The sequence below is a fragment of the Rhinoraja longicauda genome, chromosome 21 (genome assembly GCF_053455715.1).
Source record: "Rhinoraja longicauda isolate Sanriku21f chromosome 21, sRhiLon1.1, whole genome shotgun sequence".
NCBI lineage: Eukaryota > Metazoa > Chordata > Chondrichthyes > Rajiformes > Arhynchobatidae > Rhinoraja > Rhinoraja longicauda.
The window spans coordinates 19,428,279-19,445,060 of NC_135973.1; the positions used below are offsets into that span (position 1 = coordinate 19,428,279).

General features: G+C 45.9%; 1 protein-coding gene across 3 annotated transcripts in view; it reads left to right on the forward strand.

The window, feature by feature from the left end:
* Positions 1-16,782, forward strand: part of xpo6 (exportin 6) — an 83,832-nt gene that overhangs the window by 51,042 nt on the left and 16,008 nt on the right. For 2 of the 3 annotated variants that reach the window (XM_078417969.1, XM_078417971.1), the window contains 9 exons: positions 2,373-2,481; positions 4,356-4,448; positions 5,260-5,329; positions 8,332-8,491; positions 9,956-10,048; positions 11,378-11,522; positions 11,816-11,962; positions 13,918-14,107; positions 14,653-14,808. In XM_078417969.1, the coding sequence (XP_078274095.1) occupies positions 2,373-2,481; positions 4,356-4,448; positions 5,260-5,329; positions 8,332-8,491; positions 9,956-10,048; positions 11,378-11,522; positions 11,816-11,962; positions 13,918-14,107; positions 14,653-14,808 (1,163 nt within the window). The remainder of the gene's footprint in view (positions 1-2,372; positions 2,482-4,355; positions 4,449-5,259; positions 5,330-8,331; positions 8,492-9,955; positions 10,049-11,377; positions 11,523-11,815; positions 11,963-13,917; positions 14,108-14,652; positions 14,809-16,782) is intronic. The other variant, XM_078417970.1, reaches the window with a different exon arrangement.

Consider the following 16,782-nt stretch of genomic DNA (forward strand, 5'->3'; position numbering starts at 1 on the left):
TGCTACATAACTGCAGGCATCTTCTGCCCGGAGGGAATGGGTTATTCTGCGTGCCTTCTCTTCCCATGCCAACAATAACAGCGATCCAGGAAACGTGTTGCTTGTTGTTATTTGTAGAATGTAGGTTCTGCATGCACCTTGTGAACCAGAAACTCTGCTTGAGTCGCACCAAGTGTTCTGTTGATGCCTTGTTAACTGCAGATGGTGGTTTACAAAAAAAGACACAAAGTTCTGGAGTAACTCAGCAGGTCAGGCTGGTCAGGCAGCATCTCTGAAGAGCAGCAACTGGGTGGGATTGGAGGAATATTGATGGGCAGTCGTGGAGCTGGCAGAAAGAAGGAAAGTGAGAAGTGTTTTTTTTAAAAAGGTGAATTTGCAACAATATCTCGGATTACTCGAGGGCAGCCACCGTGAAAAACTCCTGACTCTATTTGAAAAGTGTATTTTTGAACGTATATTAAGTGCATGTAGACACAAAGAACTGCAAATGCTGGAATATTGAGCAAATCACAGAGTGCTGGAGGAACTCAGTGGGTGAGGCAGCATCCATGAAGGGAATGGACAGACATTAGTTTTAGTTCGGGGCTCCTTCAGACTTGTAATCTGTGTCATATGAATTGTTAAAGTTACTTGTTCAATAAATGGAACAGATTCTCCCATCTCTCTCACACAAATGGGAGAGATGAAATTTGTCTGCAGAAAAGCATTGTTTTTGTTCAAAAATGCAAAGATTTAATGTAGAGTAAACCTCGCCTTCAGAGCTACAGTAAAATGGCCAGAGCTGTCAATTGGAAGAGCAGCGCCCTTGCTGTGCTCTCACTGCCCCAGGGTATGTAACAGCACTTTCCTGAATCCATTGCAGTGCCTGCTGGAAGTGAGAGGTTAATGAAGTGGTCTGAGGCACAGGAGCATATCGGAAACACCCAGCAGCCTGGGGAACCCGGGCATTTCTGACACACTTGGCAAGCTGGGTATCTGTAACACTAAAACTACTATTATATGCCATTGTTGACAAAGATAGATAAAACAAGAAATAGTTTCTGCAAAAGACCACAGCATGATTTCTCTGTTGTTATGAGTTGTGTGAAACTGAAAATAATGCACCTTGGGATGTCAGTGATAGTAAAGTCCAGAGGCAGCGGCTGATGTGCGCATTCCCTTATTGTGTAGCCAGTGGATTTAGTTGTTCTGCTTTGTAAATTGGTGTGCAAGTGTTATGAGTAATAGATGACTTGCCAACACTTCTTCCTCTTGCAGCTACATTCCACTGCAGTGAATTGTTGCATTGTGTGGAACTCCTGGCAAGCATGTTGTATCTGCTTGTCAGAGCTCCCAGGGGAATGTAGAGGCTACACTGAAAGTGACGGCCATTAACCATCAGTGTTCTGAATTATTTGTTTCTTTTATTCAAATATTTATGAAACATTTTGTTCCAGAATGTATTATTTTTATTGCTCATAGCTGCTCTCTTGTTTATGTACTTGAAACTGCACTGATAAAAGGGCCTGAAGTTTTTAATATGGCACAGTGAGTGGAGCCACAACCTCTGTATCAGAGAACCAGGTTCAACCTTGACCTTGGGTACTGTCTGTGTGGAGTTTACACTTCCCTGTGACTCTGGTTTCATCCCCAAGGCATGTTGGTTGGTTAATCCTAAATCGTGCCAAGTGTATTGGGGAGTGATAGGAGTTATGGACAAATGTAAAAACATGTGATCAGTGGTTGATGGTGGATTGAAGGGCCTGTTCTCTGGAACTAACATTACGCTTCAATGTTGTGAAACTATATTCTGCACTCTGGTGTTTTTCCCTTTGTACAATCAACCCATATACATGTACAATCTGTACAAATTGTACAAATTATAGCATAATCTGATTAATTGTATAGCATGCAAACAAAAGCTTCTCACTATCTCTGTGCATGTGATAACAATAAATCGGAACAAAAACCAATACCAAAATGTTTTTGTGTACAGGGAACACAATGTCCTTTGAGTAGTTGAAGTGCTGGTGCCTGCTGCAGCCAGAAACCATGCATGGTCCCATGTTCTGGGTCCTGTTCTGGCAACAATGTCATATCTCATGACTTCATTCTGTTTTCTCTCTGAACCTACTGATCGACAGTGAGTAACACTAAAAATAAAGACACTTCCTAGAAGGTCCATTGCTGAGAGGGAGATTTTGGCTTTTCTGTGGCAGTGTATCTGTTACTGGGCTCCACTTCGAGCAGGTTACTGTTACAGAACAAGTAGGCAGAGCTAGTGAAAGTCAAACTTGATGTGTAGTGATGGCAGCCACCAGGCTTCCTGCCTTAATTTATTGAGTGCCAGAGTTTATTGCCTTGCGAGTCACTGTCTGCTGTTTCTTTCACAGGTACAAAGGTGCATTGGTCATGTTACTGACTGAAATCTTGCATCGCGTACAATTCCGCTACAACCAAGCGCAGCTTGAAGAACTTGATGATGAGACACTGGACGATGATGTGAGTGAACTGGTGAACCAGGGTGCGCAGTGTTGTTCAGCTGTTCAAGTGTTGTTCAACTGTTCCTGCAGTTGTTCAGCAAGTTGTTCTTGTAAAAGAAACAAGACCTAATCTAGCAAAACACAAAGTGCTGGAGGAGCTCAGTGGGTCAGCAGCATTTGTGGAGGGAATGGTCATGACCCAAAACGTTGTCTATCCATTTCCTCCACGGATGCTGCCTGACCTGCTAAGCTCCTCTAGCACTTTGTTTTGCACCAGATTCTAACATCTGCAATTTATTGTGTCCCCTAATATAGAAAGTTTCTCAAAGAAAAATAGTTTATTTTTATAAGCAGCTTCCCATCCACCCACTGCCAATCTATGCAGGGAGATGGATGTACAGTCTGTGCTTGGGTGGTTTATATCTTTGCATGTTTGTGTAACCTGACCAACATCTTGTTAAAGTTCATTTTGACACAGCTCGTCCCTCTGTCCTTCTCTCTTCCTTTGTATCCAACCCGAATCTCCTCCCCCCCCCCCCCCCCCCACACACACACACACGTTACAGTTTCAGTAGGACTGCTGGCATTCTGGTGTGTGAGTTCAGCTTCTACGTTTAGGTTTGTTGTTGTCACATGTACCCCCAAGGTATAGTGAAAATAGTTGTTTTGCATGTTGTCAGATCAGATACTATACATAAATACAATTAATTCAAACTCAAGTACAACTGGTAGAGAAAAGGGAAAGATACAAAAGTGCAGAATATAGTTCTCAGCATTGTAGCACATCAGTTTCAGAGATAAAGTTCAATGTCCATCATGGGGTAGACGTGAATTGGGCAGTACCCTAGCTTATTTACGGACTATTCAGAAGCCTGATAGCAAACACTAAGCAGCCAACTGGAAATGGATAGTACTGCATTTAGCTGCTCCAGCAGGCTTGAGGAGCTGTCTTGCCTAGTGCTGCTCCAGGGTTTAGGTGCTAGCTGGATGTAGCCATCCCTGAGTATTTGTTTTCTGGGCTCAGGCACTGTTACTACAGAGTCAAGTTGGGACCTGCAGGAGTTGCAGCAGTTAAAGGTAAAAGGTGTGGCAGGTTTGCATTCCAAGATATTTGATGCCTGTGGCGGTAATAAAGTTGAGCCTTTAAGCGCAGTAATGTGGATCAGACATTGAGTCTTGTGATTCCGCTAAAAAGTGAGCCCTGCACTACTACCTGTCGGGTGATTTTGGCCAGCAAATTTTAGTTTAGCATCAATTCTGACGGCATTGAACTGTGTCAATAGACAATAGGTGCAGGAGTAGGCCATTCGGCCCTTCGAGCCAGCACCACCATTCAATGTGATCATGGCTGATCATTCTCAATCAGTACCCCGTTCCTGCCTTCTCCCCATACCCCCTGTCATGAAAGATCTGCACGTTGACTTAATATTCCAACACTCTTGCCTGTGTCATTCTTAATTCCTCCCAGAAAATAGGACCTGCAGCCACATTAACAATAGTAGGCTTGGTTAGTAGCATGTCGGCACACGGAACTGCAGGTGCTAGTTTACAAAAAACAAACCGTGCTGGAGTAACAGCGGGTCAGGCAGTGTCTGTGGAGAATATGGAGAGGTGATGTTTCTGATCTGAAGAAGGACCCCAACATAAAATTATGCCTATCCATGTTTGCCAGAGATGCTGCCTGGTCTGCTGAGTTACTCCAGCACTTTGTCTTTTTTGTTCAGTAGAATTCTGCAGTGTGTTTCCTGATTAGTGTACAAGAGTCAGCAGTATGCTTAATGTAGTCACTGTGGCAGGAAATGAGGGAGCTCGTTTGCACATGAAGCTCCCATACCCTGTTGAGGCTGCCTGCGGGTTCTGAGGAAGTTCAGCATCTATATCCTTTCCTTGCAGCAACAGACTGAGTGGCAGCGCTACCTGCGGCAGAGCTTGGAGGTGGTGGCCAAAGTGATGGAGCTTCTCCCATCCCACGCCTTTTCTACAATTGTAAGTAGCATTGCAGAATATTGCATTAACACACCAACCCACGGTACTCCCTGTGCTGGCCAGACAGAGCCCCACTCCCTACACCCTCCGGGTTGGGACCACCCCACAAGTTGTAAACCAGAGCAGAAATAGGTCAATGGTCCTTGAAGCCTGCATTGGCATTCATTAAAGTCTTGGCTGTGCCACCACATTCTAGCTCTTGTGCCTACCCCTCAAATCCTTTGTAGACCTCAGTGAGTGGATAGAGCCACTGCCTCACAGCACCAGAGACCCGGGTACAATCCTGACCGTAGGTGCTGTCTGCGTGGAGTTTGCATGTTCCCCCATGAACCCGCATGGGTTTCCTCCCACACTTCAAAAACGTGCAGGTTGATTGGCTTCTGTAAATTGTCCCTAGTGTGTAAAAATGAATTAGTGTGTGGCGTGGACTCTGTGGGCCTCAAAGAGCCTGTTTCCAAACTGTATCTCTAAACTAAACTAAAGTTGGATAAGTCCCCAGGGTCTGATGATTGTTAACATTTTTCATCCTGTGCATCAGGTCTATCAGACTAATGGGCCTTGGTCACCCAGGGGATTGAAACTGGCCTAGGTTTAACTATGCATTGGTGATGTCGGCTTACTGGGTCGGTCAGTCTCTTTGTCCCATCTTTGTCACAGGGATCAAACTAACTTTCCACAGTTAAAGGGCCCTTGACTCGCCACTCTACAGTCCCTGCAATAAGATTAAGAATGGGCAATACTTTGTACTTGTACTAAAATTCCTCAATAATTGTTGAGCTGCTTTCATTGCTTGTTTGCTTTCTGTCCCTAGTTTCCCATCTTGCAGGATAACCTTGAAGTTTACCTGGGTTTGCAGCAGTTTGTTGTAACCACTGGACAAGGTAAGTGGCTGGACTGCTGCGAACATGCAACTGCAACATTGGTATTGGCTTGTGTAGGAAACATCTGTAAATATGAAGATATCACTTGTAATCACTAGAATGATAAAATGCTATTAAAATGTTAATGCTGCAAGAAAAAGAGAGAAAATGCTGGAGTAAATCAGCAGGTCAGGCAGCGTTCATGGAGAACGTGAATCGATGACGTTTCTGTTCAGGACAGTTCTTCACCCGAAACGTCGTCTATCCATGTTCTCCAGGGATGCTGCCTGGGCCGCTGAGAATGGTCCCAACCTGAAACGTTACCTATACATGTTCTCCAGAGATGCTGCCTGACCTACTGAGTTACTCCAGCACTTTATCTCTTTTTTTTGCAGACCAGCACCTGTGGTTCGTTGTGCTATTTATTGCTGCAAGAAGCTGATTTGTTAAAAAGTGATGTTAAATTTGTCACAATTTGTGCAAGTGAATATAAAAGGAGTTGAAATACAAGCACTCTTAGAGAAACGTGTTCTAATCTTGCATCGGTTCTAGGTAGATTTGCAGATGAGCTGTGGTTACGCTGATTAAGGGGAATTGATGCAATATAAGCACACCAATAGCATTCGAGACAGAGGCATGGAGTTTTTTTAGCACAGTAGTGGCTCTTTGGCTCAACTCATCCATGCCTAGCATAGTGCCTGTCTACACCAATCTAATTTCCTGCATTAGACCCATATCCCTCTACTCCTTATCTATGTACCAGCCCAAACCCTTTTTAAATGTTGTAATTCTATCTATCTCTACCATCTCTTCTGGAAGCTCATTTCATATTCACACCACCCTCTTTGTGAAAACACACCCCTCAGATATCCTTTAAATTTATCCCCTTCTATTTTAAAAGTATACCCTCTAGTTTTAAACTCTTACATTGTGAAAAAGACTCTGGCTATCTACCTTTATTACTCCCCTCATCATTTTATACACCTCAGCCTTGTACATTCGAGTGAGCATAAACCTATCCTTTACAATCTGTCCTTATGGCTACAGCCACCTTTGCTGGCAGTACTGTGGTGATTGTTTTCTGCATTTTCTCTGATGCTACACCCTCCTTCATGTAGTGTGGTGACCAGAACTGTGCACAGTCTGATCAAAATTTGGTACAGCTGCAACATGACATCCCAACTCTTATTTTGGTTTGGTTTAGTATTATTGTCGCATGTACTGAGATATAGTGCAAATGCATACCACACGAGTAGTATCAAACCATACATGACTACAACAGGAAGTGCAAAAAGAGAAAGGAAACAGTTCAGAACATAGTATTACAGTTACAGAGAAAGTGTAGATTTAAAAAAAGTGCAGGGACCGACCGCAATGAGGTAGATTGGGCGATCGGGAATATATTCAGTGTCCTGAGGGCAAGCATGCTGAATGCTCTCATTACTGCCCGATCTACCTGTGTAGTCGTTGGTGAGCTTAGACTTGGAATAGTGCGTGCAGGTTTGGTGCTCAGCTATAGAAAGGACATCATTAAATGGGAAAGGGTGCAGAAGAGTTTCACCAGGATGTTAACTGAGCTTGGGGACTTGAGTTATAGCAAGGGGTTGGATAGACTGGGATTTTTTCTTTGGATTGTAGGAGGTGACTTTATTATGATGCATAAGATCATGAGGGGCATGGAGAAAGTGACCAGTCTCTTTTTGCCAGGATTGAGGATTCTAAAACTAGAGGGATAAGGCTTACGGTGAGAAGGGAGAGATTTAAGAGGGATCTCAGGAACAACCTTTTCACTAGGATGGTAGTCCATATCCGGAATGAACTGCCAGGCAAAGCTATAGAAATTAATACAATTATGACTTTTAAACGATGGTTGGATATATGGATAGGAAGGATTTAGAGCGCTATTGGGACTAGCCCAGCAGGCCAATTGGTCAGCACAACCAAATTGGGCCAAAGATCCTGTTTCTATGCTTTAAAGCTCCACTTATGAGCTTATACCCCAAGGCCCCTCTGTACACCAGCACTCCTGAGATCCCTACCATTTACTGTGCATGTCTTGTTAGTATTTATCATCCCAAAATTGCATTATCTCCTGCATGATTGGATTAAATGCCAACTGCCACTGCTCTGCCCAACTTTCAAACTGATCTATGTCGCCTCTATCCTTTCACAACCTCCTTCGTTGTCATCTACTCCAATCATTTTTGTGTTGTCAGTACGTTTACTAATCTGTCTGGCTGCATTCTCATCCAAGTCATTTTGATAAACAATGGTCCAAGCAGTGATCCCAGCAATACACCATTGGTGTTGGAAAGAACTGCAGATGCTGGTTTAAATCGAAGGTAGACACAAAATGCTGGAGTTACTCAGTGGGACAGGCAGCATCTCTGGAGAAAAGGAATGGGTGACGTTTCAGGTCGAGACTTCACCATTCCTTCTCTCCCAAGATGCTGCCTGTCCCGCTGAGTTACTCAGCATTTTGTGTCTACTTTCAAGATACACCATTGGTTACAGACTTCCAGTCTTGACCGTCTGAACATAGGGCTGCGACCTGAAACGTCACCTATTTTCTCCAGAGATGCCTGACCCGCTGAGTTACTCCAGCATTTTGTATCTATCTTCCAATCTCTACCACAGTCCTTGTCTTCCTACCACCAATTTGGATTTATTTTGCCTGCACACCTTGTCACAGTCCATCACCGGTTACACCAGTAAGTGGGGGATAAATCAAAGGGTGTGAATGGTTGTATTGGCAAGATGGGAATGTCATCAGTATCTCCTCACAAGGACCTGGTGACTCGGGTAGTGGATTCAACTGAGATTAGTTGTTAGTGTGACACTGGCGGTATTAATGAGGAGGTATCACAGTGCATGCTGGCTGTAGCAATTGGGGGGGTTGCACGTTGTGGCACTGGCTATAGTGATGGCAAGGGTGCAGGGCTTTCCCCTTGCTTGGACTGATGTATATGCACAATGGTTTAACATGTGCCTTGGCATTTCATCACAGATGCATTGTTCTTTAGTTCACAGACTGAATATCACAGCAGAGAATGACTGCCGCCGTTTGCATTGTTCTTTACGTGATCTCAGCTCACTCCTTCAGACCAGTGGTCGCCTGGCGGAGTATTTTATTGGGGACGTATTTGCTGGCAGGTTTAATGATGCGCTCAGAATAGTGGAAAGGTAAGACCTATTTAAACTGCTAGCTGAGTGTTACAAGATCAATGAGATCTTGTGTGCTGCCTATTTCATTTTAAAAGCTGTTGCAAATTTGGAAAAAAACAACAATGTTTAGCAAATACAGCTAGTAAGAATTTCAAGGTCTCAAGGTCAGTTTATTGTCACATGTACCAAGGTACAGTGAAATTTGAGTTACCGTACAACCATACTAAGTGAAAAGCAACAAGGCACACAACCACATAAAAGTCAACATAAACATCCATCACAGTGGATTCCACATTCCTCATTGTGATGGAAGGCAATAAAGTTCAATCTACTTCCTCTTTGTTCTCCCGCGGTCGGGGCAGTCAAACCATCCGCAGTCGGGGTGATCAAAGCCCCCGCAGCCGAAGATCGAAGCCCGCATCGAGGTGGTTGAAACTCTCCGCGGCATGGAGCTCCCAAGTCGGCCTCTTCTCACCAGAGACCGTGGGCTTCACGCAGTCCACAGGCCCTGCGGTTGGAGCTTCCATCCCTGGCAAAAGGATCACAAGCTCCGCGATGTTAAAGCCCCGCAGACTCCTGCAGCTTGGAGTGCCCGTCTGTCTCCAGAAAAGGCGGCCAACTCCACGATGTTAGGACGCAGTGGGGACGGAGATACGATATGAAAAAAAATCTTATCTCCGTCGAGGTAAGAGATTGGAAAAAAAAGTTTCCCCCAACCCCCACGTAAAACAAACCATGGAACTCTCATACATACTTTTAACACATACTAAAAATAACAAAAAGAAGAAAAGACAGGCAGACTGTTGACGAGGCAGCCACTGCTGGTGGCTATTGAGGGAGAAACAATTAATGGTACAAGACATTAAAGGTCAAAAACCTGAAACATCTTCACAGTTTCTCTCTCCATTGATGGTATCTCCATTGATGGTACCCGACCTGCTGAGCATTTTCAGTTATGACTTTATTAAATGATGCCATTGATTTATTTACAATTGAATTTTCAACTCTCAAGTTTTGTTTGTGCCACTTTAAAAATCCTCTTGATGATGAGCCAGAATAACAACATATTTTTTACTCTCCGCTAACTGAGTGTTTCACCCATGGAGTTCGGTCACCGAAACCTTGTGCAGCCTGGACTGTATTCATGCTAAAACCAAATTGTCAATGGGTTTCATACTGTCTCTCCTCACAGGCCTGGCTCTGATTTTGATGTCTTCAGCTGTTTTTCTTGACCAGAAGAGAAAGAATCCAACTTTACTATAAATTTCTATACATTCCTTACACCCTCAGTCTTCTGCTCTGTAGGGAATGCAAGCCTAGTCTCTAATCAGGGGGTTCGCTTGAGAATTGCAGACAGTCCCTCCCTGTTTAGAACTATCCCTTTACTGCTACACATACATTTCTTTTTTATTGCAGTCCTGCTCCAAATGTGTGAATGTTCAATGTGTTCTAACATGTGTACATTTATTGCTGATTTCTCAGGCTAGTGGAAGTGACGTCGTATGGGTCCCAAATCAAGCTGTACGATATGGAAACAGCAGTGCCATCTGTGCTGAAGCCAGATTTGATTGATGTGTGAGTACACAGTAGATCCTGTCGGCTAAATCTGTTTTGTATGTTGATGTCAAGGATGGACAAAATGGCACACTCCTGGTCATGCCCTGACATACCAATGGAAAGAAGCTAAACTGATCAAAAATGTGCTGCTGCTTGGCTTTGTCCTGCACTTAGCAATGGATTTGCCTGATTGAATAGGGTTGTGTCCACTCAGCAGACAGTTACTGAAAACTTTAATTTGAAAACCCGTTGACAATAACTGTCCAGCAAAAGATTGCCTCTTTGCCAGTCCATGCCAACTCAGTGCACCATAGAGAGTACGCCTGGACAACCTGCCCAGTTACTCAGTCCAGTGTGATTTCCTCCTCGTTGGGGACGGTGTTGGTTTCAGGCTGGCAGGAACGTGTTGAGGCAGAACGTTCGCCGTAACCTGAATGTATGGTGAAGCAGGATCAATGATCCTACCTTTCATGGCCACAGGGTGTCTGGCCCAAGGGCTCTACAACCCATAGTTTGCTACAATGCGGAAATCTTGGTAACCAATCATATAGGAAAATCGTGCTGAGCAATATAAAGTCACAGTTAATCTGTTCTCAATGCCGATTGAACAAATAAATACTTAGCCATCAAAGCAGGGTGAGTTTGCATTCTGTCTGCACAGACACAACTATTCATGCTGTTACCTCACAGCTCCAGAGACATGGGTTCAATCCTGATCTCTGGTGCTGTCTGTATGGAATCTGCATGTCTCCCTGTGACTAAAGGGTGATGAGCAAACTCACCCTGCTTTGTTGGCCAAGTATTTATTTGTTCAATTGACATTTCTAGAACAGATTAACAGTAACTTCTTCTTTTGCTCTCGGGTTTCTGGTTTCCTCCCACATCCCAAAGAAGTGTGGGTTAATTGGCCGCTGTAAACCACATGCGTGTGGGATGAATTATATAATTTTGGGGACGAACAACTGATGGGAATGTGGGGGGGATAAAACTGATCAGGAGAGGATGAGTGTGAAAGTGGGTGTTTGATGGTTGGCACAAAGGGCTGTTTCCATGCTTCATTGCTCTGACCTTGGGTTGACGATGGCTCTTCTGGCAGTGCCGCAACAGCTCATTACTTGAAGCCCCCACTGTGGTCTGTCTCTACAATGGGACTCGACCTGCCCACTGAACCACCCGTGTTCCCGAGTGAGCACAGGGTTGTGTCGACTTGCACGTATGATGAAGGACAGGTCAGGATGGAAGTCTCTGGGCTGCCTTCACCCAGGGCCCGTGTGGACTCGGAGTGGAGTTGGGGCCCATCATAAATCTGCTTTACAAATCCTTGTTGAACTACTTCTTGTCTTGCAGCCATGCCCAGTCACTGGCCGCGTTGCAGGCCTACTCCCACTGGCTGGCTCAGTTTTACAGCGAGGTTCAGCGGCAAAACCCGGAGCAATTTGTCTCTCTCATCTCCACCGCTATGGAGGCCACTGCTCCCCTCATCAGCTCAAAGGTATGTCAGCAGCTTCACTGATCTCTGACAACACACAAAGCAAGTACTCAATGAACCAACACTTTCAGGGCTACTGTTAATAAGATTAGATTTTTTTTTATTGCAATTTTTTTAATGTAATTACTGAAAGTTAAATTTCCCTTGCTGCCATTGTGGAATTTGAATTGTGTCGCTGGAGTGGATATTGAGAACTCGTACAGCAGTGCAAGACTGCGTGAGGTTGCCTTGTTGAGTGGGGCGGTGAGGGGAATGAGCCGGAATGCCTTGTGTTTCACATTGAGTTGTCTCGGCAGGTGCCAGAGAAGCTGCTGCTCTCAGCATGCCATCTGCTGCTGTCGTTGGCCACTACCGTACGGCCCGTCTTTCTGGTCAGGATACGAGCTGTGCAGAAAATCTTCGACAGGATCACCGACGGCTCTGCTCGCCAGCTCCCCCAAGAGGTAGGTGGGAGAATCTGACGAGCTGCTCAGAATGAATTGGCAGATCTTGGGGCAATCAAAACTGCTCACTGAGGCATGTCACTGATAAAAGATGCTATCAGTCAGAAAGGTTCCTAACTGCTCTGCACAGCTGTTTGTAAACTTCAGGATATAACCTTGGCTATCTGAATACAAAATGTATTTGTGTAGGAAAGAACAATGCCTGGCTCTTTGTAGGGTACGTCGAACAGCCACTGTTCCAGGCGTACTCTGGCCCTATCCCCGAACTCTACCTCTTCTACATTGACGACTGCATTGGTGCTACCTCCTGCACCCATGCAGAACTCACTGACTTCATCAACTTCATGACTAATTTCCATCCTGCACTCAAATTCACTTGGACCATCTCCGACATCTCCCTACCGTTTCTAGATCTCGCTGTCTCCATCACAGGAGACAGACTATTCACAAATCTATTACAAACCCACTGACTCCCATGTCTACACTTCTTCCCACCCTGCTTTCTCTAAAGACTCTATCCTCTGCTCCCATTTCCTCTGTCTACGCTGCATCTGCGTCCAGGATGAGGTTTTCCATACCAGGTCATTGGAGATGTCCTCATTCTTTAGGAAACGGGGGTTCCCCTCCATGAAAGATGAGACTCTCACTAGGGTCTCCTCGATAACCCACAGCTCCGCTCTTGCTCCCCCTCCCCCCCCCCCCCAATTCGTAACAAGGACAGAATCCCCCCTTGTCTTCACCTTCCACCTCATCAGCCGTTGCATACAGCATATATTTCTCCAACTTTTTTGCCAATGGGATCACACTACTGGCCACATCTTCCCATCTCCACCCCTTTCTGCTTTCCCCAGAGACCGTTCCCTCCACAATTCCCTGGTCAACTCGTCTCTTCCCACCCAAACCACCCCCTCCCCAGGTACTTTCCCCTGCAACCGCAGGAGATGTGACACCTGTCCCTTTACCTCCCCCTCGACTCCATCCAAGGACCCCGACAGTCTTTCCAGGTGAGACGGGGGTTCACTTGCACCTCCTCCAACCTCATCCACTGTATCTGCTGTTCCAGGTGTGAACTTCTGTACATCGGCGAGACCAAGCACAGGCTCAGCGATCGTTTCGCTGAACACCTCCGCTCAGTCTGCCTTAACCTACCTGATCTCCCGGTTGCTCAGCATTTTAACTCCCCCTCCCATTCACAATCTGACCTTTCTGTTCTGGGCCTCCATTGTCTGAGTGAGGCCCAGCGCAAATTGGAGGAACAACACCTCATATTTCGCTTGGGTAGCTTACACCCCAGTGGTATGAACATTGACTTCTCTAACTTCAAATAGCCCTTGCTTTCCCTTTCTCTCCATCTCCTCCCCCTTCCCAGTTCTTCCATCAGTCTTACTGTCTCTGACTACATTCTATCTCTGTCCTGCCCACTCCCCTGACATCAGTCTGAAGAAGGGTCTTGACCCGAAACGTCACCCATTCTTCTCTCCAGAGATGCTGTTTGTCCCGCTGACTTACTCCAGCTTTTTGTGTCTGCAAAATGTACTTATTCAGTTCAGAGATACACCTTGGAAACAGGCCCTTTGACCCATCGGGTCCACACCAACCACCGATCACTCATTTACACACTAATTCTATGTTATCCTACTTTCACATCCACTCCCTGCACACTGGGGGAATTTACAGATGGCCAATTAACCAACACACCTACACGTCTTTGGGATGTGGGAGGAAACCAGAGTACCCGCAGGGAACTCGCACGGTTATAGGGAGAGCATGTAGACTGCACAATGACAGCACCCGAGGTCTCTGGTGCTGTGAGACAGCAGCCCTACCTGTTACTGTTGATTTGGTTTCTGGTTATGATGTGAGGATTGTGGGGAGATGAGTCACCTCTGCTGCCTGTGTGTATGTGTGTAACTGGGTTGATGTTGTGCTCCCCCCCCCCCCCCCCCCCCCCCCAGGGTAAAGTACTGGTGTGTCGGGCCTTGTCCAACATGTTGCTGTTACCGTGGCCAAACCTCCCTGAGAATGAGCAGCAGTGGGCTGGCCGTTCTACCAATCATGCCAACCTAATCTCCACCCTCACCAGAGAGTATCGGCAACTGAAGGACACCGCGGGACTGTCGCAAAGCAAAGTGGCTCTGGGGGCCAGTGAGTATATCCCTGCACCTCTCCTGCACATGCTGGCAGCTGCTGGATTTAATTGCTGCAGCAATTTCTGCCCTACTGCTTGAACAGTGCGCTGTGTCGAGAACTACACAAGTTCCTTCCTGTAAACAGCAAACCCATTGAGGAAACATGTTCAAATCTTTAATAGCAACAGGATGAATCGGAAACAGGAAGCACCTTGTTATGCTGGAGTGCAAGATTTCTGGTGCCGTGAGTAACCTTGAACTTGGGCTGTGCCTTATCACAGCCTGGCACTGATTAATTGCCTTGGGCATGAGGGTACAGGCAGGCAGTGGAGCTTCAGAGTCCACCACCAACCTCTGCCCAGAGAGGCTGCTAGCACCAGGCTGGGCGGAAGATGCTGGCCTTGCTAGTGGCCCAGATCCTGTAAAAGGAAATTTAAACATGTTAAATGCTCCTTTTCTTTTGAGGCATTGGTGAACATTCGGCAGTGGTTCCAGCTGAGTTTCTAGGATGTAACTATTCCGCATTTATTTAATTGTATAAATTATCCCTGTGTGTTTCAGCAAAAGCAATTGTGCAAGACACGCTGAGCATCCTGAGGTACATCGTGGAGAACGTGTCTGGGGAGGTGACCAAATCCCGCCAGATCTGCTACCAGTCCCTTCAAGAGTCGGTGCAAGTCTCCCTGGCCCTCTTCCCAGTCTTCATTCATCAGCCGGGTACGGCAGTCTTTAGTCTACAGTGATAAGACCAGAAAATGGTAGAAATGCTCACGTTGTGCGGCATCTGTGGAGAGAGGAATAGTTCGGGTTCAGATCAGTACCATTCCATCAGAGCTGAGCATACGCAAACATGCCCTGAGTTACAGAGGTGGGTGAGGTGGAGGGGACAAAGGGATTCATGTGATGGAAAGGAGGCCACGGAAGAGTGAATGACACGGGTGGGGGCAAGTGATGTGCTGGTGCGGGTTGGTTGCAGATGATCTGTTGGGGATTGCAAGTTGGAGACAGATGCTGCTTGACTTGCCGGGTGTTTCCAGCACTTTCTGCTTCCAACGTCTGCAGATTTTTGCCCTTTACTTTCCTGTGCTAGAGTTTTAGTGAGCCGTGCTACCCCTGGCTTCAGGGGCACGTTGTTTGGGTTCCACTTGCGATCTGCCTGGAACTACCTCGAGTGGTGGAGATGGAGACACAAGGAACTGCAAATGCTGCAATCATGAAACACAAAATGCTGGAGTAACTCAGCGGGTCAGGCAGCATCTCTGGAGAACGTGGATAGGTGATGTTTTGGGTTGGGTCTGAAGAAGGGTCCTTACCCGAAACATCACCTCTCCACATTCCCCAGAGACACTGCCTGACCCACTAAGTTACATAGAAACATAGAAAATAGGTGCAGGAGGAGGCCATTTGGCCCTTCGAGCCAGCACTGCCATTCATTGTGATCATGGCTGATCATCTACAATCAGTAACTGTGTCTGCCTTTCCCCCATATCCCTTGATTCCACTAGCCCCTAGAGCTCTATCTAACTCTTTTAAATTAATTCAGTGAATTGGCCTCCACTGCCTTCCATGACAGAGAATTCCACAAATTCACAACTCTCTGGGTGAAGAAGTTTCTACTCGCCTCAGTTTTAAATGGCCACACCTTTATTCTTAGACTGTGGCCCCTGGTTCTGGACTCCCCCAACATTGGGAACATTTTTCCTGCATCTAGCTTGTCCAGTCCTTTTATAATTTTATACGTCTCTATAAGATCCCCTCTCAGTGAATACAAGCCCAGTCTTTCCAATCTTTCCTCATATAACAGTGTTTCCATCCCAGAGATTAACCTCTTGAACCTACACTGCACTGCCTCAATAGCAAGGACGTCCTTCCTCAAATTATGAGACCAAAACTGCACACAATACTCCAGATGTGGTCCTACCAGGCCCTGTACAACTGCAGAAGGACCTCTTTACTCAAATCCTCTCGTTATGAAGGCTAACGTGCCATTAGCTTTCTTCACTGCCTACTGTACCTGCATGCTTGCTTACGGTGACTGGTGTACAAGGACACCTAGGTCTTGTTGCACTTCCCCTTTACCTAATCTGACACCATTGAGATAATAATCTGCCTCCTTGTTTTTGCCGCCAAAGTGGATAACCTCACATTTATCTACATTATACTGCATCTGCCCACTCATTCAACCTGTCCAAGTCACCCAGCAACCTCCTAACATCCTCTTCGCAGTTCACACTGCCACCCAGCTTTGTGTCATCTGCAAACTTGCTGGTGTTACTTCTAATTCCATCATCCAAATCATTAATATATATTGTAAATAGTTGCGACCCCAGCACCGAGCCTTGCGGCACTCCACTCGCCACTGCCTGCCATTCCGAAAAGGACCCGTTTATCCCTACTCTTTGCTTCCTGTCTGACAACCAATTCTCTATCCATGTCGGTACCCTACCCCCAATACAATGTGCTCTAATTTTGCTCACCAACCTCTCATGTGGGACCTTAACAAAGGCTTTCTGAAAGTCTAGATACACTACATCCACTGGCTCTCCTTCATCTATTTCACTTGTCACATCCTCAAAAAATTCCAGAAGATTAGTCAAGCAGGATTTCCCCTTCATAAATCCATGCTGACTTGGACCAATCCTTTTACTGCTATCCAAATGCGCCGTTATTACCTCTTTAATAATTGACTAC